At 39.2% G+C, this 24,513-nt stretch overlaps 1 protein-coding gene across 5 annotated transcripts in view; it reads right to left on the bottom strand.

The window, feature by feature from the left end:
* Positions 1-24,513, bottom strand: part of MYBPC1 (myosin binding protein C1) — an 83,243-nt gene that overhangs the window by 7,032 nt on the left and 51,698 nt on the right. For all 5 annotated transcript variants that reach the window (XM_064491638.1, XM_064491640.1, XM_064491639.1 and 2 more), the window contains 9 exons: positions 19,135-19,294; positions 17,967-18,071; positions 16,985-17,173; positions 15,980-16,114; positions 11,697-11,864; positions 8,976-9,064; positions 5,931-6,126; positions 3,385-3,524; positions 117-276 (listed from right to left, as the gene is read on the bottom strand). In XM_064491638.1, coding sequence (XP_064347708.1) covers positions 117-276; positions 3,385-3,524; positions 5,931-6,126; positions 8,976-9,064; positions 11,697-11,864; positions 15,980-16,114; positions 16,985-17,173; positions 17,967-18,071; positions 19,135-19,294 — 1,342 coding nt within the window. The remainder of the gene's footprint in view (positions 1-116; positions 277-3,384; positions 3,525-5,930; positions 6,127-8,975; positions 9,065-11,696; positions 11,865-15,979; positions 16,115-16,984; positions 17,174-17,966; positions 18,072-19,134; positions 19,295-24,513) is intronic.

Here is a 24,513-nt window from a genome sequence, read left to right as displayed (position 1 = left end):
AAGTGTGTATTTATCATATCCTTATTTCCTTTTACCACATCTCTTTTTCTTTCCATTTCCTCCGTCTTGTCACTGAAAACCAAGGTTTCCAGATGTCCAGCCCACTTCCAACTCACCATCCTTGGCAATCACGGCGCTCTCTTTAGTCATTGTGGCATCCTCACTGAGGCCGCACATGTTTTCAGAAAAGACCCGAAAGTAATATTCGTTTCCTATGACCAGTTCGGAGATGGTGGCATTAGTTCGGTGATAATGCTCAATGACAGTGAACCACTCCTGGGAAAAAAAAAATGATCCTTTGAGGAAAATCACTTTAAAATACACAACTACTTTACCTGTTGATTAGAATAAATAACAGGGATGTTTCATTAACTAAAAGAAAAAAAAAGCACTAATTTTTATATTCAAAGTAACAGTGATGTATATTTAATTTGTTTAGTACTTTACAATTGATTTACACTTGACTAAGTAAATTAATCTTCATTACACGTTAGATTCATATACCCTCGATGTTGATGGAAGAAATGTTCACATATTGTGGTACAGGGAAGTCATTCTGGCTTATACATGATTTAACTTAAAATTTATGCTAACTAGAACAGCCTATTTTGTGGCTTATTAAACATATATTGTACATCACTTTAACCATTTAAAGAGAAAGGAGTATTGTCTAGAAGTAAAGAATGCCTGTGTTGAAGATGCAGAGAAATGCCTCCCTTCCTGGGACATCAATGATAGCACTCTTTCCAGGATGAGGCTCCCTTCCCAGGTGCCAAGGCCATACTGACTCGCTGTGTATGTGCTGATCTGTCTTTTTTTGAAAACTTGAAGGAATGTACCCCTGACATGTCTGAGGTTCTTTGTTCTGGCAAAATATAAAGCTTTGCTGAAAACTATCCTTTTTTGGAAGAGTTCCTCAGACCTATCTGAGAAGCTCTCTCCGGGGCTACAGCCCTCAGTTTAGCTGGAATAAAATTCTCCTCTATTCTTAGCATAGATTGGTTATTGATTATTTCTGTGGACAATGTCAACTACTACCTTTATATTTTCCTCATAACTGTACGGTGTCTGTCATCTACCTACCTACCTATTTATCTTTTATATAACTAAGTATAATTATGGACTTTTATTGCCAACTTATTTATTCTGAGGGATAGATGATGCTAAATCACTAGAGATAAGTTAACATCACTCAATTTCCCTAATATTATTAACGTAGGTTCTTTCCATTCTTTGCTCAGATATTACCTCCTCCCTCACTGTTTATCTTCCTTCTACTCCACTTTGGTCACACTTTTCCACCCTAACCTGGCTAAGTTTTCTTCACAGCACTTGCTACCTTACATCACATCATATACTTACTATTTTACTTTACTCTCTACGTCCCTCACTGGAATGTATACACAATGATGGTAAAAATGGACTTTTCTTCTCACCCCTAGTATCTCCAGTGCCTTATCACAGCACCTGGTACACAGTAGGTACCATACACAAAATAAATGTTCATCATATACCTGAATGAATGCATAAATGAGCCAAAACTCTATTCTTATTTTTTCAACTTTTCCCTCACCACATCAAGAAAAATAGTGGCTTCAGAGTTTATCGTGCCACCAGTAAAAAATCACATTGTACTCCATATATTTAAGACCACTGAGAAAATACATTTGCTAACAAAAGGGTCATAAAGGAAAAGGATTTTCCTCACAAGTTTAAGGGGCCATCATCATCTCTGTATTTTGGGTTTTTTTAAAGACACGAGACAACTGCAGTCATGCCTTCCTTTATTTCCAAAGCACTTTCTGCAAACCTTTATTTCAACATTTATTACATTGTTTTATGTCTGCTTAGATGTTAAGTGCTTCAAGAGCAGGAGCTGTCTTTTTTTTTTTTTTTTTTGATCCAGCAGCTAGAACAGTGCTCAACACATAGGAAATGAGTATATAAGTCAGTGTGTCCACACATATAACGAAAACAATGTTTACGGAAAACATAAACAGGACTTTAAGTGAAAAACAGCAACTGTAGCCATAATGAGACAGTGGTGTGGTGACTTTCTGGAAAATACACTGGGCAGAGTGAGATCTTCTGGTCTGTAGGTCTGCCCCTGTTGAAACGCAACAGACACAGGGGTTGGGGATACTCCCCCGCCAGCAAGCAGATCTCAGATACATGAAGCAGCAGGAAAGTCCTGGCTCACCTGGACTTGACTAGATATTTAAGAAGACAAGTGCCAGGCAGTATGGTGGGGATGGGAGAATGGGGGGGTCACCTGGTGAAAATGTGGTAGCCCTGGATTCACTGCCAGTATCTGGACCAAGGTCCGAAGAAGAGCCCTCATTGCCAAAGAAATCCAAGATGTTCAGTACATCCATTGATCTAGCGCTCAAGCTATCCAGGTTTGGCTGAAAGACATTTCTTTAAATGCCAAATCTGATTTTGTCACTGAACATCTACACAGGGGAAAGAAAGACATGCCAGGAATAGTTTACGGAAAGGCAAGGCTTGAACTCCATTCCTGTTGCTTAGACTGCTCTTTCCAACCTTCTTCCCTTTTATTAATCCAATGTAATCTTATAACCTAAGTCTTAACTGGAATTTACTCATATAAATGCCTAAACACTTCCTATCAGCATCATTCAGTATGATATTTTATTCTTCCTATGAGAATGAAAAGTGGCTTCATGCCATTCTGTGTCCAAACATCAATTTATTCATTCATTGACTTACAGGTAAGGCAGTGGTAGGTGTAGTGGATGGATTCTGATTCAGAAAGGCCTAGACTTTAACATTTAATATCCGGTGATATCCAGCAAGTCATCTATCCTTTTGTGCCTCAGTTTCCTCATTTATAAAATACGGATAATAATAATTCATACTCCAACTGAGTTGCTTCTTGGACATTCTAAGCTCTTTCCTATGCCATTCCCTTCAGAATCTTTCTCTTCTAACACATGTCTTTTTTATTTTTTGAGACATAAGTCCATGCTATCTAACATTTATTTTACAAGGAGAAAAAGTTGCATGGGTGCAGATCTGAGTTAATCCAGAGTGAGTAAATGTTTGTTGAATAAATGAATTTACTGAAATTCTATTGATCATTTTATCAGTTGCTTTATATTGTTTTAGCCTTTTGATAAATAAATAAAGTAAACATTAGTGTCCCTATTTCACAGATGAAGGAAATGGACATTGAAGAGGCTAAGTGACTGTCCATTTATATATGTGGTCTTAAGTGGAAATTCAAGTCAAACTCTCTGTGGCTCCCAAGGCCGTATCCTTTCCATGGTGCCACATCACTCCTCCGTGACACTCCTGGGTTCCTCACCACAGAGGACCTCATGTGATTTTGCGGCTGCTAAGCCAGAGAAAGGTGGATCTTACCATGCTCTTCTTGTCAGCCTTCTGGATCGTGTACCCTGTAATGGCAGCGTTTCCATCATCCCTTGGTGGTGTCCATGATAGAGCAACGTTCTCTCCCCAGACATCATCAATCTTCACAACTTGGGGTGGACCTGGACGGTCTGTAGGATGAATTCATGGTATCACTGTAAGGTCACTTTCCACCCAATCTAGACCTTGTTCCAGGAGGATATTTTAAAATGCCCTTTCCTCCCTGCATCTCTACCCACATTTCTTTTGCATTCTTAAAAACTGCAGAGAAGTGGAAAGCACTCCAGCTAAGCTTATCTGGAAACCCTTGACTTGTATTTGCCTAGGAAGAAAAGGATTTTGAAAAGAAAATTTAAATGAAACTCCCAACCTCATTAACCATCCCTCCAGGAGCAGGCTACTGGCGATGAACCACAAGGCGACCCTGCCTAATGGGAAAGGTCAGCTGATGCTGGACCTCAGCTCTCAGAGCCCACTGGGCTGAGCAGCCCCAGCTTGTGGTGAGGGGCCCTGAAGCCCACAGCCTCAGTGGGGTCCTCTGTTGCACGGGAGGGAGAAAAACTTGTTTCCTCTGCTATCTCTCCTTCTGAGATTCATCTGTATTTATCAAGTGTTTCCATTTTATGTAAGTAAAATGCATTAATGTGGAAATAAAGTCTTTCCTCATTTTATTTTCTACACCACGAATTTCTGTGACCTACAACCTTCCAATAAATTGTAGTAATGTTCAGAAAGGCCAAAAGTCAAGAAAACCAAGTCTTCATTGGGAGGTTCATTCCCCACCCTCCCCAAAAAACCCATCATGCACAGAGGTAAAAGGAAGGACAATAATCATACGATGCATTTACATAGTATTTCTTACTTTTTTGAAGAGAAATTTCACATCTGTTATCCTTTGCAGTGCAAGCACCTTTTTGTCTTGAAGATTTTTCAGGTCTTAAAATGCAATGATAATTATTTCTATATGAAATGTCAGACTGAAGAGAGTAAATACCAGAGTGCTTTCTGGTAATGTTTTTCTCTCTTTCACACAAGATTTATCAAGCAGTCTTCATGGGCTCCAGGGGGAAACCACGGTGATAATCCTCCCTGTCTTTCTACAATTTGCAATGACAAGTTTCTATAATCAGTTTTCTATCTCCTGTTTTCACCAGCTTGTCCTGCAGACAGCCATCCTTTCCCAGTCCAGTCTCCCAACTGCAGCCCAAGTCTGCTTTGTCTTCCAAGTTCACGTTGACTTTTCAAACACTTGCTCCCTAACAGTAAATGGTATTGCTAGATTTTTACAGTCATGGCAGACACATATATTTAGGACTAATACTATAAGCAGGGTAATAATTGTTACTTTTTCTTGAACACTTTGTGTGTGAGTAATGTGTCAGGTACTTTTAACTAGCTGGTAAAGTAACTACATGGCAAAAGAGGGGGAAAAAAGTCCTTCCCAGCATTTCAGAGGGCAAGGCTCTTCTAGACCTGACTATGAGGGCTTCCATCAACATGGGGCCAGGCCAAACCCAAGGGCACACAAAGCATCCTCAATACTCCCCTCAACTTAACAAAAATCAAGATGGTTTAGCCAGTGGGAAAAGAGGGCTTAGTTTCAAGGATGCAAACTTTCACCCAAGGGAAGATTCGCCACAGAAAGCTGCTCCTTTGGTGAGAGAACCTCTAGTTCTAGCATATTTGCTAAAATGTAATAATAAAAATGACTGGAGACTAGACTTCTCCTAACTCTGCTCTTAAATTTATTTCTTGACATTGCAGTAATTATACAACAGTTCAGCCTAGAAGGGTCTCCTTATAAGAGATCCTCCCTCTGTTTCCCTGACTCTGGACTGGAGGAAGGACTAACCCGATTTGGATAGGTATGTATCCAACCAACCCTGCAGGACCAACCAAAATTCAGCCTTTACTACTTAACTTTGTTCAGGTACACTGTTCTTACATTCCATAAAAATTCTTCATTCTCCATTAACTTTATTATTAGCAAACTTTAAATGTAGTAAGAAACTTGTTAAACTATATCTGGAATCTACAATTTTTTTAATTTTAATTTTTTAAAGACATTTTATTTTTTGGAGGGGGAGGTAATTAGATTTGTTTATTTTAGTGGAGGTACTGGGGACTGAACTCAGGACCTTGTGCATGCTAGGTAGGTACTCTACCACTGAGCTATCTCCTCCCCACCTATTTTAGTGCAAGAATTCAACACAGGAACTGGTTTTAGCAATGAAGAGTTGGGAAATAGAGTAAGAGAAAACAGTTGTAAAGCAGTGCAGACGGTTTTCACTAGAAAGTATGTACGTTAATTTTCTTCAACATATATGGCCTCAGTCTCTTATGATTAGTCCTTTTAGTCAGAGAAAAGTTATTCTAAAATGCTAACCAGTCTTACCAATTTATCTTTTTTTTAATTCTAAAAAAAGAATTTCTGTAGAGCCAGGCTCACAAAAATTCTGACTCTTGCCTTATCAACAAGAACAATTTGTCCTCGTACTGTATTGACAGAATGTTCTCATTCCTTCCTCCAAACCTACCAACAACCTGGATATCGATGGATGCAGTTTCCACGAATTTTTCCACTTTGACCTGCAGATCATATTTCCCGGAGTGGCTCCTCTCTGCTTTTCTGATGAATACGATTGTATCGGTCTCAGAATTGCGAATGTTTATCTGATTCTTATCAATTTCAGCACCATCCTTCTTCCAAGTTAATTCTGGTCTTGGTTTTCCCTTAAAAAAAAAAAGACAAAAAACGTAGAGGCAGGGAGGGGATCAGATTGTTTCCAATTTTCTTTTTGGCGTTACAAAAATGGGTAGTGGTACTCATTCTATAAGGTTGGAAAGCAGTCTGATGGGCGGTTACAGCAGCAACAGAATACTCACCATCACCCGCTGACTGCATTCTGTACGCAAGGCACTACATTATGTATGTGCTAGTTACAGTTTCCCTTAATCGTCACATCAAGTATCACTATCTTCTTTTTTTTTTTTTTTATAAAGGCATCACAGGACTCGCCCAAGGCCTTGCAGCTAAGCGCTGGAAGCTGATTTTCCAGTCAGGTCTCTTCAGCTCCCAAGCCTGCACAACACAGCCTTGTGGTGAAGAACCTGGGCCCTGGGGCCCTAGAATCTGTATTTGGTTCCTGACTCTAGCACTTATAGCCGTGCGACTTTGGGCAAGTTACTTAAACTCTCTGCCTCAGTTTCCCAATCTGTAAAATGAGAATGATAGTGCAAATCTAACAGGGTGGTTATCAAGACTGATGTTCTTAGAAAGTTTCTGCCCGCTGCATATGTGTTTTATTAATGTCATCTACATGTTAATGATTTTTATTCCACTCTACTGTGTTGCTCGTTTCAGACTTGTCTGTAATCGTCTCTCTGTTCTAACAGCCGAAACTATTCTTTAAGAGCAGACTTGGAGATATTACAATCTCATTCAAGGACATGAGTTTCCATTTATGTTACAAAGGGACTTCCTAGGATTCCTAAGCACCCAGGCTCAGCCTGCAGACAGGAACTAAGCATTAACTCAGTTGGGTCAGGCACAGCCTTCTTATGGGCTCCCAACGTGGCTTGATGCTAGGTTCTGCTAAGGGATGTGGGAGACACATATCAAACCCCTGGCCACAGGGCTTGAAGAATGGTTGGGGGTGCTCAGATGTGCACATGGGAAGCTGAGAACAATACTGTTAAAGATGGGAAAAATAGTGCCAGATCTTTTTCCTCTGAATGTACAATGTACTATGAGCTATGGAGTAGGGGTGGAATTGAGTTCTCTGATAACATACAGGGTGAGAAAAGCACTAGACTCAGTGTCTGGAGACACAGAGTCTGCTCAGGGCATTACCATTTACTTGCTGTGTGACTTTGGGCAAGTCACTTAACTTCTCTGAATGTCAGTTTCATCCCTTCTCGGCAGGGGTGGGAGCTGTTGAGGAAATCTGCCCTTCCTGTCTCACAAGGTGTTTCTGAGGATCAAATGAGACAACGTTTGAGAGCTCCAGAGGTTAGGTAAATATACAAACATGATGCACCAGTCTCATCCCCTTCCTGCTAGCTGAACAACCCCTGTGATGTTACATCCATGAGGTCCCTGTTCTCATGCTCTTTTCTCTCCCAGATTCAGTGACAGAAGCTGAAGACACAGACTTCCAAGATATGGGAACTGGGATCAGCTCTAGCGGTTGACATGACATGGAAACTAGAGGGCTGATTCAGCCCCAGTCCAGTCTGGGACTGGGTCCTGAATGTCTGCCTTGTGCCAACTCCTGGTTTTATCTGAGGCTGTGGGAGGAGAGAAGTGGGAAGAACCTTGTCAAAACATCTTCTTCCTCCTCTGCTGTGTTCCCACTCGCATCCTCCTTGGCTTTCATTCTGATTTCACTCACTGTGTACGTGGAAGACTGAGGCGTGGGTGCCAAGTGCAATGAGGATGGTCTGAACAGCCGTCCCCTTAGGTTAGGTTTCCCGGGAGTCTGGGTTTGAACAAGTTCTGTGTGTGTGGAGGAGGGGTGTATGTGTTCAAACATGTGCAGAGACCTAAATTCTAGTTCTAAGCCTATGCTGATATAATAAGCCATAAAACGTGGCCATTCAAATTCAAATGAATTAAAATTAAGGAAGATTAAAAATTCATTTCTCTAGTGACACACTAGCTCCTAGCCGCACCTTTCAAGTGCTCAATAGCCACACTTGGCTGCTGGCTACCATACTGGACATTGCATGTACAGAACATTTCTATCATCACAGAAAGTTCTACTGAACAGCACTACAAGGAGTCAAAGGAGTAAGGAGGTGATGGTGCTATGTGTGTGTGTGAAACCAAAACTGATTATTGTATGAGAAGCCTAGTTAATCTTATAAATAACAGATTCTTTTGTGAGAGCAATGATTTAACAATGTTTACATATTTCAGTTAGCAGCATCAAGATTTTCAATTTCAGTTATCCCTCTTACTGGGATTTAGTGCGGATTTGGGGTAATTGTGAGAAATAATTGCACATGTTGCAATAAGCACATGTTGTTTTCCTGAATGTTATGCCAAGAGCTTCGCCTAAAAGGAAGATGACTTTTACAGATGGACAGGACCAGAAAGAATCTTCAAGCACTTCTTGTTTCGGCGTCTCCTTGATGTTTACCCTCTGTCCCATTGTAGTCCCTGTGCTTTAAACAATTCATCTCATGCAGAAGGAAAATCTATGAGAGTTGTATAGATTTCTCTACTTCTAAAGCGAGGCAGGCGAGAATTCTACCACTGAACCCTTGTGGTCACCCTCTCCCTTGCCTTTACAGATGGCTGGCACTCTGTCTTTGGAGCGTGTATCGACCTTTACTTTAACCACCAACTGCACCCCCACCCGGCCCTTGTGTACATCTCTCCAAATAAATCTACTTTTACTCAAAAAAAAAAAAAAAAAAAGCAGGAGGTTGTTTAATCACTTTCTGAATCACTTTCATTATTTCCTACTCTTCCCCTGAGGAAATCCTGAATCATAAACTTAAGTGCTGGAGTACCTCCCTGTCAACTTAAACACTCCAGGGCTGGGAAGAGAAAATAAGCGACCTTGAGTTATTACCTGGAAAGGTATGACCAGATTGATGGCTTCTCCAACTCTGCGGATATAGGTTTGCTTCAGGTGCCTTGGGATGCGAATCTTTGGAGCCTCTGAGTGAGAGTGGAAGAGCATAATTTTGAGTCAGTACAGTACACTGGAGACAGCCTCACATAAGCGTATTTGGCATGACACTCCCCAGGATCTCCCTGTGTGCATGACTTGGCAGTAAAATCTTATATGGGCCACTAACAGATTATATACAGTAACTCTGGTTCCAAACGTTTCCTTCTAGAAGAGAGGTTTTAACAGTTTGACTCAACGAGATTTACCCTTGACCTCCTTCATTTTACTGCAACTTCCTATTTTTATTATAAGCCTAAAGCAACTTTATAGAAAAACACTAAATTTTCTCTTAGGACTTTATATATTATAACCTAATATACATATATATATAGAGTTCATAATTTCTAACACTGAGTATATTCTCCAGTGAACATTCCACAAAAGATCCACAAGCCCCACATTAGCTGGCAGGACAGCCCATTTCTCCTCACCAGAAAAAAAAAAAAAAAAGCTTTAGCACCTAGTACTTGTTATTTTTGTAATTATGTTAGAATTTGAGGGTAAATTTCTCCCTGTATGGCTATGGTGAAGCATGTAATAGGCAGTCCTAGCCCACTGTATATTAATGTCCATTCATTAAACACCATGAAGATCCTAGAACATGTGGGTGTAGACCCAGCAGAAGCAGCGTCAAGGCTCATAGCTCACAGGGACGACACTTGAGTCTTACAAGACACAGGTCTTACCACTTGAGTGCTCAGTATGTAACAGACACTGGGACAAATGCTTTTCATGAAGGGACCAATTTAAACCTCACAGCTGCCTTATGACACAGGTACTGCTTCTACTTTGCAATAAAGAAACTACAGCACAGGGGTTGAGGCAACTTGCCCAAGGTGACACAGCCAGGATTAGAACCTGGGGCCAGCCTCGAGGGCTTACGCTCTGCTGAGAAGCATGGACGGTGGAGTCAGAGAGATCTGGGTTTGAGTTCTACATCAGACAGTAGATCTGGCCCCAGTCTATTCTGTAAAATCAGAATGATCACAGCATCTAATCACAGGTTGGTTTTAGTATCCCATTACACTCTTAAAAATAATCAAAAGCCCCGAAAAGCTTTTGATTACATGGACTGTATCTATAGTATTTACCATATTAGAAATTAAAACCAAGAAATGTTGAAATATTTATGTACTTATTGATTGAAAAATAACAACATAAATGACATTTTAATGAAAGGAACCATATTTTACATCAACGAAAATTTGCGATTTGACTAGCATTACTTTATTAATTAGGCAAATCTCTTTAGTGTCTGATTTAATAGAGGACAGCTGAACTCTCATATTTGTTTCTGCCATTAGTCTGCTGCAATAAGCTGTATGGGCTGAGGCACATGGAAAAAATTTGGCTTCACACAGACAGGAGGAATATTTTAATAAACCTTACAGACAATTGTGGGTATTCCTCTTTGATTCTACACTAAAACACAATAAAATGTAATGTCTTAAGGGTTAGCTGCAATGTGGAATCTGAAACCTTCTATGAACTTTTTAGACTCTGTATATTAAAATCCATTGGTCCATCTTCCATTTTGAATGTATCTTTTACACATACATGATTTTTAAACATGCACTGGTCATTTGGAAAATACTGCTTCACTGAATTATGCAGATCTTCCAAAGGTTGAAACATTGTATTATTTGATATCAAAAAATTAGATTAATTAATATCACCACCTAGTCCATTGAAAAAGTTTCTAAGCCTTGGAAAGCTGTCAAGTCCATGATGGTGGATATCCGTTTTCCAAAATTCTGATTTTTTCTTTAAAGCTTGTATTTTTCATTGACAAGATGACAACAAATACTGTAAGTTGTTTTCCATGAAGTGACAGGTTCATTCCATTCATTTTCTAGAATACGTCTGCCAAATGCCCAAGTCTGACTAGCCAGTTTGTCACTCTATCCTTCTTTCAAGGAACAATGGAGTTTCATAGAAAAAGGTCACTAGTTCAGCCTCTAACTCAGTTGCACAAGCGCTTTTCCTGGAGATGACCACTGTACCGTGGTATAGAGCAAAGAGCTTTGCATTTCATTGTCACAGACTCTGTGGGGAGAAAGGGTACTCAAGAACCAAGGTTTAAAGGCATTAATAATTTTTATGCCTCGTCAAGAACACTCCAAGGCAAAACTGGCCCTTTTATTTTAATTGCGAGTGCATGGTGGTGAGGAAGACAGGAAGGATGAGACAATTTGGTGGTGTGGATTAAGGCATCAGCAGTTTTACACACCATTGCTTTTACATCATCAGTGCAGATGTCAAATACAAAAAAGGGAAAACAATGTGTTCATATTATTGTGAAAATGGTTTTGACTTCACAGATCCATCGGAGCCATTTTGCTGCTGTACAGATTGTCTGCGCTAGCTTTTCTCTCTCTCTCTCTCTCTCTCTGTCCACTGTCGGAACCTGGTGAGGTTCTTTGTTCCTCATACCACGTTATAAGCCACAAGCTGACTTCCTACACCAGTAAAGGGCTATTTTGTAAAATTGCTAACTCCCAGGAGGAGATATTAATATCAAAAGAATGTCAACAAAATAGTAGGTTTTGAGAAAGAGGTTAAAATAAAAGAAGCAAACCATGTGAAATGGGAACAAAGTTTCGAAAGCCTTGCCCCCACCTATGATTTCCTTCACGAGGATGGGCTGCGAGTAGTACTTGGGCTCGCTGGCGCCGGCGGCATTCACAGCCTTCACCCGCACAAAGATCCTTGCGTCCGTTGGCAGACCTGTGATGGTGAACTTGGTCTTCTCGATCAGTTCTGTGTTTGCCACTATCCAGTCATCAGCTAAATTCCATTAAAAAAAGAAAAGAAGGGGGAGTGATAGTTAGTGAAAGAAATCATCCTGTTGAACAGTCGATTCCAAATCAGTATTTTGCTCAAAATTAAATCATTTCGAGGGAATATGATTTTGGTCTGGACTCAGACTATATGGCTCGGCATTTTTCATATTTAAATGAAAAATGGCCTAGAATGGCTAATGTAAATAAGAGGAAGAATGATAATCAGATTCTGCTATTTCTGAAAAACCTTACTCAGGATACTAGAGCATCCTGAACAACAGTAAATGTCCCAGGAATTTTAAACAAATTTATTCCAATTCAGTTTACAAAGTGTATTTTTACAGTTGATGTAACCATGATAGCTAATCATCTATACATGTTTAAGTTCAGAAAAACAGGAAAATGCTGTTCTTATGAATGAGAGACACTGACCTTTATAGTCATATAATCTGTTTTATCCTGGCTGGCTTATTACTGTAAGACACAACTGTGAGCATGGGAAATCTGATCATGCTCCACATATGGAGAAAAGAAGCTTTTAACCACGGCAAAGAGGAAACACAGCTCAGAAGCCACGACCTCATAAGGAACTGGCACAGTCTTTCACCTCCATCAAAACTTCTAATTTTTTAAAAACACTTTTGGTAGCTGTACCTATATCAAGAAAATTTAAACCCAGCATCCAGGTTTTACAGACATTTCAGGTTCTAAAAGTTTTTATGCATTATTATGCCCACAGGGAACAAAAAGAAGGCTTGGATCCCACATTATTAACTCCCTTCCCGCCCTCCCCCTCCGTCTCTAAGGGCCTTTCTGTGTGTGGGTGGTGGGTGGACGTCATGCTCAGTCATGAAACCTTCTCAGAAACTTTAGCAGACAGTAAGAAAGGTTGAGAGCTTTCACAGAATACTTTACCTGGTAGATCATATGCAGCCTCCCCATTTTCATCAGACTGTTTTGCTGATGTACCTTTGAGAATCCGTCATTAAAATTAATTACAGACACCCACTTTCACACCAGAAGAATATCGTATCAGTAGTCAGCATTCTCTGTTAGTAAAGTATGCAAAGTATGCAAAGATACTTGTCTTCAGGACAGTGACGGAAGAGACCAAACACATTAGAGGAGGGGGGATTCCTCAGGAGGGGCACAGCCTGCTCTGTTCAGACTGTTTTTTTTGCCCTGAGGCACCTGCCACAGAGAAGAGGAGGAGAAAAGAGACTGGGGCTCCTTCAGCTGTGGGAACAAGAGGTAGAGAAGAACAAAGAAAGACCCTGAAGAGAAAGGAGGAGCAGGTCCTGGACTCCACAGGGGAGCAGCACGCAGCGGAACAGTCTACCCTTGCTCCTGTCCCTGCCACCTCAGCCCGAGAGGGTCCTGTGGGTCCCCCAGGAACACAGTTCTCCCACTGTGGGGCTCACACATCAGAGTCTGGAGGTGAGGGCACTTGTGGTAAGGCCAGCTCTGTCTTACCAGGAAATGAAAATGTTCTCCATTGGAAATGGAAACTGGCCCAGCAGCCCAGGAGGCAGCCCCTTGTTGCCATGACAAGCTCTTGGTCAAGCAAATTAAGCTGACCTGGGTTCCCACCTTCCGCGTGGGTGGAGGGGCCATTGCTGGCTCACAGAGTGTTTGTGGGTGGACTCCACTGGTGTGGGATGATGACCATCTAGGTTATCAGGAACACAGCAGAGGAGTGGGGACTGAACTGGCCTCCCTTGAAACCTTCTCCTCTCTGTTATTGCAACCCTTCTAGGGGTATGAGGGAGAAGGAGCAGCAAGCCAGAATATCCTGGTGGCTAGGAGGGCATGTGGAGGATAAAAATTACTTAGAACTTTGAAAAAGAGATACATCTGTAAGCCAATGGTGGGCTTGGGAGCTACTATGTTGGTATTTTCATAACCAAGAGACAGTTGATGAGAAAGTGAAACAGGAGACTGAGAAAACGTGCATGAAAGAATGAAGAATTAGGATAGGAGAAAATTTCAAGAGAAAACAGGACGAAACAAGACCAGAGAGAAACAAAAACATCCCATCACATTTGAACTGCTTGAGGGAAACAGAAAGAAACTGGTGACCGGGGGAATGGTAAAGGAACATGAAAGTTATTTAATACATGAGGAGAATTTTTAAGAAAGAAAAGAAAGAACTGAGAGAAGAAAGAAAACAAAGAAGAGTAAAATGATGCAGGCATTACAAAATAAAATAAAAACCAAGAGAAAGGCAGAGTCCAAACCAACACACGATCTTATAAAAGAAAGAACTCTCTTACAGAATAAAACCTGACGTATGTAAAAGCATTAAACACTACAGAAAATTAGTCTGGAGGACAACAGCCATTAAAAGAGAATGAAGACTAGGGCAGCCACATAAAGGAAGTAAGAAAAGACTGCAAGAAGAAAGATATACACGTTATGAAAGAACTTCCATAGAAAGCTAATTCCAAAACGTTACGTGGCAAAATATATACATAATAATGACTGTGTATCTATATATATGTATATATGGGTATACATATATATCTACACAGACCACACACAAAATTATGTAAAATACACTTCGTTGTATTTTATCTAAGGTGGGTAACATCAAAATGACAGCCATTTATCATTTTGCTGTATCTTCTTACTTTTTAAACCTATCAGAAAGAAAAGAGTAAAGAATTTGCTCTGTTTCATACATACACAAAAGATTCGTGTTCAGCAGCCACATCACACCTGAGATTGGGGGGACTCTGCTGGCCGGGTGGTATAAATAAGAGAGCGTGATTTTTTGAAATGGGGGAAGGGGAATAGAAAGGGAATAAACCATATTCTCAAGTGCTCAAGAATTCATCTGTTGCCTTAGTGACAGTGCCCCCCTCCGACACGGGGATAACTCTGGGAACTGTCTTATAATGCCCCGACTGGTTCTGCTTAGTGGCTTTCTAAGCCCTGGAAAAATCGCTCACTCTAACAGGGAGTGGACGTGAGTGGAACCGAGTGTTACCAGGATGTTTTATTCCCCCCTCCACTTCTACCCTCCCGACCAACGGTGGTCATTTCCATGGAGGCCCCACCCAGGGCCCTGGGACTTCTTTTTCTGCAGTTTTCTCTTCATAAGAAGTTTCTTCTCCATAGAGGTTTTCCTTCTGGGGAGATGTTCATATTCTTGGTTTCCCAAATGTGCTCTGCAGTCACTCTTGCCTTTACGTTATGATCCACATTAAAGTTTGGGGTCCAAAGAGTTTTCTTAGATGTCAAGTCCTGGCCGATCATTTGTGGAAATAAGAACAAGCCTCCCTGGCGGATGGTTTACCTACCATCATCCAGAATTCTAGAGCGGAGCCCAAGTCCAGAGCTGGTGCCGTTTTATTCACTCATTTCCACATCACGACAAGTAAGAAATCAAAAAACACAAGAGCCTTCCAGTGGATTGCAAATCTTTTTTGGTTTTAGGTACACTCTGGCCCATACTTTCTTGTATCATTTTCTGTTTTTCTATTATTTCTATCAGCGATTTTTTCCCCTGTTTTTCTTCCCCTTTTAAATTTGTCATTAAATTTTTATACACACATGTCTTGAGACAAGTTACTGCCACGTGTTGAATCTATTTCTTACACCCTCAGGGATTTAATGCTGATTCCATTAAACACTGAAAATTGTCCTTGATTATTATTTTTTTTCCTTTAAGAAGGCAGGCAATCATCACTAGATAGTCAAATATATAGTCTCTCTTATACCCAGAAATAGGCAGCGCTGTTGGCAGCTAATCTCTGATCAGTACAGAGTTTAGAATTTCCAACTCGCTAACTAGACTTTTATTTTGCTTTGGTTCATTTTAATTCCACCAATTCAAGAAGTGGGAGTCTCTGAAGTTTTGTCAGAATCCCTTCCTCCTATGTTTTGGATCAGCTGTGTTGTCCAATCTGGGAACCTAGCTAGGGTATTTTTGAGATCTCAATTTGTTAGCATCAAGTATCAAAGAAAGGCTAAATTTTTATTTATCTTAGAAAGATGACCTTTGCCTTTTTGTCATTTTCAGTAGGAAGGAGATGAGTTCCCAAGAAAGAGACAAAAGAAAGGGGGGCATAGCTCACCTATTGATGATGGTATTCGTTTTAAGTAAGTTGTACTTACTTCCTTCAAAGCAATACTCTAGCACATAGCCATCTAAACCTGCCGCACCGATGTGGTCTGGGGGTCGCCACTTCATTGTGACAGTGGTGTCAGTTACAGAGTCAACAGTGAGAAGAGTAGGAGGGCTGGTTACAGCTTCAGAGATAAAAGAAAGGGAAAAAGAAGAAATTATTAACTGTAGAATTATGACAGAGGAACTGTGATAAAATGAACTAGGATAGAAATAAAAACATACACAGAAGCCCCACATCTTAATAAAATTCAGTGAAGACTCCTTGAGCCTATGCTGTGTATAAAGAAAGGATCTGCCAGACATGGAAAATATTTTAGAAATGCTGCCACACTTCCCCTCCATTTGTGAGGCTGGTGTGGGAGGCCGGGAGGCCCAAGGAAGTGGAAAAAGTCAAAGTTTGAGATCTAATGATCTAGAGTAAATTTCCCATGACTTTTTAACTTGAAAGTGCAAACTCTTGTACTAAATCTTCTTTCTATTGAAAAGCATACTTCATGACTATAAAATCGTGGAGACATCTTATCTTCTGTTTCTTGCCTTTACTGAACTTTTTTGGTTCAATAGGTGACATTTAAGGTGTGATTGTACAGCAAAGACAATCGTTTTCAGGAGAGTTTTGTTGAATTGATCTCAGTTTGTTGTAGTTACAGTGTTTACACCATGGTGCTGGGTGACACCTTGAGAAGGACAAATGGGAGCCGGCCTGTGTCAACAGGCTCAGCTACATGTTTTCAGTGGGCAGTGGCACCTGGAGCCACCTGCAGCTGTTCTTGGAATTGTGGAAATAAATTCCAGGGCCTACATTATGAAGGCATTCAACTCGATCATGTTGTCTTTTAATTTCTTAGAAAACTGCCCATAGCCACTTCTAAATTCCTGCTCATCCACCATTCTAAGAAGCTCCCAGGTCTGTTCCAGTTAGACGATGGAAGGAAGCAGTCACAATCTGGGGCAATAATTTGCATGACGAAGACACGCCTCTCTTGACTCACCCAATGGAACAAAAGGCTTGGAAGGCATACTGGGCTTGGAGATGCCAACGGCATTGACAGCAAAGATGCGGACCTCGTAGGCCACACCTTCAATCATCTTCTTGGGCTCAAAGGTGGTTTCTTTGCAGAGATCAAAATTCAGCCTCATCCATCTGGAGCTTTGTTTCTTTTTCCTCTCAATGAAGTATCCTGCAGGTGGCACAAAATGGAAACTGAGGTTTTTTCCCTTGGTCTCCAAAATTAACTTTGTCAGATATTAGAATTCTTAAAACTTCCTAAATTCTCAGCACTCTAAGGGAAATAGTCATGTATGTATGTATGTATGTATGTATGTATGTATTTTTTTTAACTCATCTTATTCTATCAGTTGTTTGAGAGTGGGAATATAAGGAATATCAATATTAACATCATAGCATATATGTAAAAATAAGAGTCCTGTTATTTTTTTTTAATTGTACTAGGAAGAGAAGAGAGAAAAACAGATCACAGATATGTAGGCCATAGAAATGTACACAGTCACTCTATATGAGCAATAGATGTGGCTGTGGGTCCCAGCAATGTAGGTAAGAAAGGGGAAATAACCAGTTTTGCGAATTTCATTATTAGCAAGTAGAAAAAATTCTTGTTTCACAGGGGAAGCAAATTCTTCTCAGTATTTAACTCTAAAAGAAATTTTTTCATAGACATAACTCTATGGAACTAGGCATTTGCTTACTAGAACAAAGTTAGACTTAGGGTTGTCACAAAGTTAGATATTGAATGTAAATGTCAAACAAAAAAGAGAACAGGCAGTTAGATGATATTCATTAAAGTTATTTAAATCTCAAGTATTTATAGAGAATCCCCAGATATATTTCAATTTGAATGGGTATTTAAAGGTTTTCTTGTAAATGCAGTCCTTTAAAATGTGCTTTGTACTAATGTGCATGAAGAGGACACCAACTCCACTAGCAGTTCCACAGACTGACCAGCATGCAGCTACCTAAGATTGGGGACCCGCCATCGTAGACAGGAGGCTCCCAGTTCATGATGCACCAGTCATCTCCCACATCTGTCACACTCGGTGCCACTGGAGGATCAGGGATGTCTGTAGCAAACAAAAAATAAAATAAAATAAAATTGAGTGAGCGAGAGCAGAAAGGAAAATGTTAATTGGAAAATATGCTTTTTGGTGATAATCCTAGAAGGGACGTTATTTCTGGTTACTTTTCTATGTTTACTAAAATGCACTTGGTAACTAATGTGGGCACAAAGTCATGCTCCATATGGACTCAGAGGAGGTGAGCCCAATCAAAAGAAAAATAATGTCTCCAGATCCTTCCAACCAGTGTCACATTAGAGAACCACATGAAACCCAAGACTCTTGCTCTTTACCTTGAAAATGGCAATTAAGAAATTATTGCCTAAATATTGGATGTGATTTTGTTTTTGCTTTTGTTTTTTAACTACAAAGTGAACTCCCAGCAGAACTGAATCAAGAGCTAATTATTGTCAATTTTTAATCAGCTGGAAGATTCATGATGGTGACTGGTAGAAATCCAACCCAAAGCAAGGTATCATGTCTTACAAATACAGTTCAGCACCTAGTAAAGTGACCTTAGTTTTTGGTCAATTTGAAATGTTTCTGAAGGAAAACTGAAGTGAGACGAAGAGATTATGAGACCTGGGAACAGGAGTAATCTGCCAGACTCATTTCACTTGGTTTCAGAATTAGGTGTACTTAGCTGGCTGTCTAAGGACCAAAGCAGATCTTATTCCTCTACAATGAGTGTGATGTTGGAAATCATTTAGCAATTGTGTTTTAGTGATTTAGGGCACTGGAAAGGAATAATGGAGAGCTAATGACAGCAACCCCAAATGGCTAACTTTAGCTACGCATTCCTGCAATTAGTCCTCTAGGCAAGAAAAAAGAAGAGAAAGAAAAAGAAAGAGGAGGAAAGGAAAAGGAAAAACAAGGAAAGAAAAGAGAAAGACAGACAAGCAAAGTGGCAAAGGGAAAAAGAAAGGCGGTGATCTGTAAAATAGAGCTAAACCGTGTGTTTCTTTGTTGGCTTCCCAGAAAAGCTGAGTGAACCAAGGGCTCACAAAGTCTACCCTGGATCTAGACCTGTCAGCTTGATTGTAGAAGCTTGTTGACTCAGAGGACTTACCCACAACTTTAATCTTGATGTTTGCATTTGCTTCCCCAGCTTCATTTTTCAGACTGATGTTGTAAACACCAGAGTCGTCTCTTTCTGCTACGTCAATAACCAGAGTGCTGCTGCCAGGGTAGGATTCTGCTCTTATTCGGCCACTGCCCTCCATGATAGCCTACAGGAAAAGGAGCACAATGTGGCCCAACCCACACAGACAAAACAACGACCCCAGAGCGCCTCAAAACTTCAGCTGAGCATGATGCTAATGCCTGAAATCTGTGTTCTAAGTTTAGTCCTCCACCAACTCCAAGGACAAAGGCATTGCCATCCCATTTTACACATGAGAAAACTGTGGCCCCAGGCTGCCTGGCTAAGAAGTGGTAGAACTGAGATCTGACTCCAAAGTTCACTGACGGTTAACTCCCTGACAAGAAAGTCGGAGGACCAAAAATATGAGCGCAGAGGTGTCATCCTAGGAGAGGAGTTTCTTTGAACGAGAATTAGAACTACTTAAACTCGTATCAGAAACTAAATAATGATTTGTTCATTTCCTTAGATGTCTTGGTAATTTAAAAATACTGCAAGGGGTTGAAGGAGGCTGCAGTGCCAACCTTCCATACAAGTTGAATATGGATTTTTCCTTCCAAATGGACACCAAAAAATGAACATCTAATTCCCAAAGTAAAGACAGACTGAGGTTGAGACTTCTATTATATTTTCTTTCTTTTTTTCTCCTCCTTCTCCTTCACTTCTTCCGTTCCTTCTTCCTTAAACCAGAAATTTAAAGTAGCATCACGTTTTTCTGATTTCCAGGCCATGTCTTCTATGACACAATGGACAGCCAATATACAAAGAGGAAAAACAGAGAAGGTCAAGGTAATTTAGAAACTTGGTAATTTACCACTAACTATTGTTAACTCTACTCCTGGATTAGGCCTTATAAGTCTTTAACAACCTAAGATTGTGACAACAGTAAGAATCCTTGAAATGGTTTTTGTAATTCTTGGTTTACAATAGAACAAAATTTCCTATTGGCCAAATCTTAATCTTAAGATTATAAAAGATGTTCTGCTTTTTTTTTTTATGCAAAAAGAAAAATATTTACTTAGGGTGGTGTTACACTATCCTTTTCAGTTTTCCATATTTTATTTTGTTTGTTTGCTATAATTTACCTATAGTAAAATTCACACTTTTCAGATATATAGTTCTACAAATTTTATCAAATATATGTGATTGTGTAACCACCACCATAATCAAGATCACCTCTGACAGTGTCCCATGATCCTTGGTATTCAACCTACTAACCCCACACCCCAGACCCTGGCAACTACTGGTCTGTTATTTGCCCCTTTTGTTTTCCCCTTTCCCAGAATGTCACATAACGGGAATCAAACAGTATGTAATTTTCTGAGTGTATATTTTTTCCCTTAGCATGATGTTTTTTAGATTGATCCGTGTTGCTGCATGTATTACTAGTACACTCCTTTCACTGGATGAGTAGCATTCCATTGCACATTCCATGTGTGTTTGGTTTCTATATATACAAACCGTATGCTTATACAACTGGACTTCTGAGGTGTTTCCAAGTTTTGACAATTATAAATAAAGCTGCTATAAACATTCCTGTAAATGTTTTTGTGTGGACATGTATTTTATTTCTTTTGGGTAAATTATCTAGGAACAGCATTGTAGAGTTGTATGGCAAGTGTATATTCAACATTATAAAAACCCACCAAATTGTTTTCCAAAGTGGATGTCCCATTTTGCATTCCCACCAGCAATGTATGAGAGTTTAATTGTTCTATACCTTTGCTGGCATTTGGTATTGTCAGCTTTTTTTTTTTTTAACATTTTTTATTGATTTATAATCATTTTACAATGTTGTGTCAAATTCCATTGTAAAGCACAATTTTTCAGTTATACATGAACATATATATAGTCACATTTTTTTCTCTGTGAGCTACCATAAGATCTTGTGTGTATTTCCCTGTGCTGTACAGTATAATCTTGTTTATCTATTCTACAATTTTGAAATCCTGTCTATCCCTTCCCACCCTCCACCCCCTTGGCAACCACAAGTTTGTATTCTATGTCTATGAGTCTGTTTCTGTTTTGTATTTATGCTTTATTTTATTTTTTTTTAGATTCCACATAAGAGCGATCTCATATGGTATTTTTCTTTCTCTTTCTGGCTTACTTCACTTAGAATGAAATTCTCCAGGAACATCTATGTTGCTGCAAATGGCGTTATGTTGTTGGTTTTTATGGCTGAGTAGTATTCCATTGTATAAATATACCACAGCGTCTTTATCCAGTCATCTGTTGATGGACATTTAGGCTGTTCCCACGTCTTGGCTATTCTAAATAGTGCTGCTATGAACACTGGGGTGCAGGCGTCATTTTGAAGTAGGGTTCCTTCTGGATATATGCCCAGGAGCAGGATTCCTGGGTCAGATTTTTTAACTTTTTTTTTAAAAACACTCTTTTTTTGGTCCAGCTTCTTTCACTCAGCATAATTATCTTGAGACTCATCCAAGGTGTTGCACATATCAACAATTCTTCCTTTTTATCACTGAGTAGCATTCCCTTGTATGAATTTCCTACAATTTATCCATTCACTTACTGATGGAATTTGTGTTGTTTTTAGCTTTTGAACATTACAAATAAGGGTACTGTTGTTATTTGTTCTAGCTGATTTTTTTGAAGATTACATTGGATTTCCTACATCAGTGATTACGTTATCTGCAAATGAAGAGTTCTCCTTCTTCCTTTCCAAAATGGATGCCTTTTATTTCTTGTTCTTGTTGGTTGCGCTGGCTAGAACCACCAGTACAATGCTGAACAGAAATGGTGAGAGTGAACATCTTCTCCCCCTTGTTTCTGGTCTTAGAGGGAAGCAGTCAATCTTCTACCGTTAAGTAGGATGATAGTTGCAGGATTTTCATGGCTGTCTTTTATCATGTTGAGGAAGTTCCTCTCACTTCCTAGGTTGCTAAGAAATTTTTATTAGGAATGGATGTTGAATTTTGTCAAATGTTTTTCTGTCTATTGAGATGATCACATTTTTTCCTCTGGTTTGTTAGTATGGTGAATTACATTAACTTACTTTTAAATGTTAAGCCTACCTCTGCATTCCTGAGATAAACCCTATGTGGATATAATTTATTACTCCTTTTATATATTTTTGGATTTGGTTTGCTAAATTCTGTTCAGAACTTTTTCCTCTTTGTTCATGAGTGATAATGATTTGTAATTTTCTCTTCTTGTAATATCTTTTTTCTGATTTTGCTATAAAGGTAATACTGGCCTTTAAGATTGTATTGGGAAGTATTCTTATTATTTCTTCTCCAATTTTCTGGAAGAGTTTGTGTTGATTTTGTATTATTTTTTTCTTAAATGTTTGGTAGAACTCTCCAATAAAGCCATCTAAACCTGGAAATTTCTTTGTGAAAGATTTTAAACTACAAACTCCATTTATTTAATAGACATAAGGCTATTCAGTATTGATTAAGTGGCATTTCACAAATTTTGATATATGGTATGCTCATAAATATTTGCTAATTTCCCTTCTGATTTCTTCTTTAATCTGTTAGTTTTTTTTTTTTAAGTTACTTAGTTTCTAAATATTTGGAAAATTTCCAATTCTTTCTGTTATCGTTGTCTAATTCCATTGTGGTCGGAGAACATACCTTGCATGACTTGAATCCTTTTACATTTACTGAGACTTATTTATGGTCTGGTAAATTTTCCACAAGTATTTTAAAATAATGCCCATTCTGCTTTGTTCAGTGGAGTGTTCTATAACTGTCAACTACATCAAGATAGTTTCTAACATTGCTCAAATTTTGTATATCCTTAGATTGTCTGTCTTCTTGTTCTACCAACTATTGAGAGAAGAGTACTGAAATCTCTGATTTATCTATTTTTCTTTGCAGTTCTGTCACCTTGCTATTTGTTTTCTTCTTGTCCCATCTGTTCTTTGTGCCTCTCTGTCTTTTTGGATCAATGTTTTTTGTGCTTCTATTTTATGTCCTTTGTTGGCTTATTAGCTATAGCTCTTTATTATTTTAGTGGTTCCTTTAGGGTTTACAGGATAGTCTACCTTCATGTGATATTATAATGCTTCATATGCAGCAAAAGAAACTTACAATAGCGTATGTCCATCTCCAATCCTTACTTCTGTTTCTCCCCTCTTGGCCTTATGTTTTCATTGCTGTAGATTTTACTGACACTTATAATAGAAGCCCCACAGTGTACTGTTACTGTTTTTGTTTAAACCATGGATTATCTTTTAAAAATATTTAAATAATAAGGAAAAATTCTTGTATGTTTATTGATGTAGTAGTTACCATTTCTGACACTCTTAGTTTCTTTGTGAAAATGTTTTCATCTTGGTATCATGTCCTTCTGACTTTAGGATTTCTTAGAATTTCTTGTAGTACAGATCTGCTGGAGATGACCTCCTTCAACTTTTGTATATCTGAAAATAGTTTTATTTTGCCTTCATTTTTTAAAATTATTTCTACTTTGTATAGAATTCTAGGTTGACAGTTTCTTTCCTTTAAACCTGTTGCTCCTCTGTCTTCTCACCTGCCTTGCTTCCAGAGAGATCTGCCGTCATCCTTGCCTTTGTTCTTGTAGATTTAATGTGACTTTTTTTCTCTGCCTACTTTTAAGATTTTTTTCTTAAGCAATTTGATAATGGGTCTTGGTGTACTTTTCTTAAGGTTCCTTACGCTTGGGTTTTAATGAGCTTCTTGTATCTGAGATTTTATAGTTTTTATCAAATTTGGAAAATTTGGGGGCCATTATTTTTTTTAATAATTTTCTGTCTCCCTCCTGGGGACTCCAATTATACATAGATTTGACTGCCTGAAGTTGTTCCATTGCTCAATAATGCTCTCCTTTTTTCCTCCAGAAAACAGAAAAGGAGGAAACACTTCCCAACTTTTTTAAAAAAATAAATTATTTTTTCAGAGCAGCTGAGTTCCCTGCAAAACTGAATGGAAAAATACAAAGAGTTCTCATATAACCCCTGCCCCACACCACACATGCACAATCTTCCCCACTACTGACACCCCCCACCAGAGTGGTACATGTGCTATAACTGATGAACCCCACACTGACACATCAGTATTATCAAAAGTCCATGGTTTACATTAGGGTTCATTGTTGGTGTTGTACATCTTATGGGTTTTGACAAATCTATAATGACACATTTTTATAATTATAATATCATATGGAATAGTTTTACTGCCCCTGAACCACTTTATATAGGAAGCTGCAGAGCTTTAACTGAGCTGGCACTACACCACCACTCCAACCTTATTTATTCTTTTCCTCCTCACTCCCTCTGCCCCAGCCACACTAGCTTTCTTTCTGTACCGCCAACAC

The sequence above is a fragment of the Camelus dromedarius genome, chromosome 11, assembly GCF_036321535.1.
Source record: "Camelus dromedarius isolate mCamDro1 chromosome 11, mCamDro1.pat, whole genome shotgun sequence".
NCBI lineage: Eukaryota > Metazoa > Chordata > Mammalia > Artiodactyla > Camelidae > Camelus > Camelus dromedarius.
Note: the sequence above shows the minus strand (reverse complement) of the source record. Positions and strands in the feature narration are given on the sequence as shown.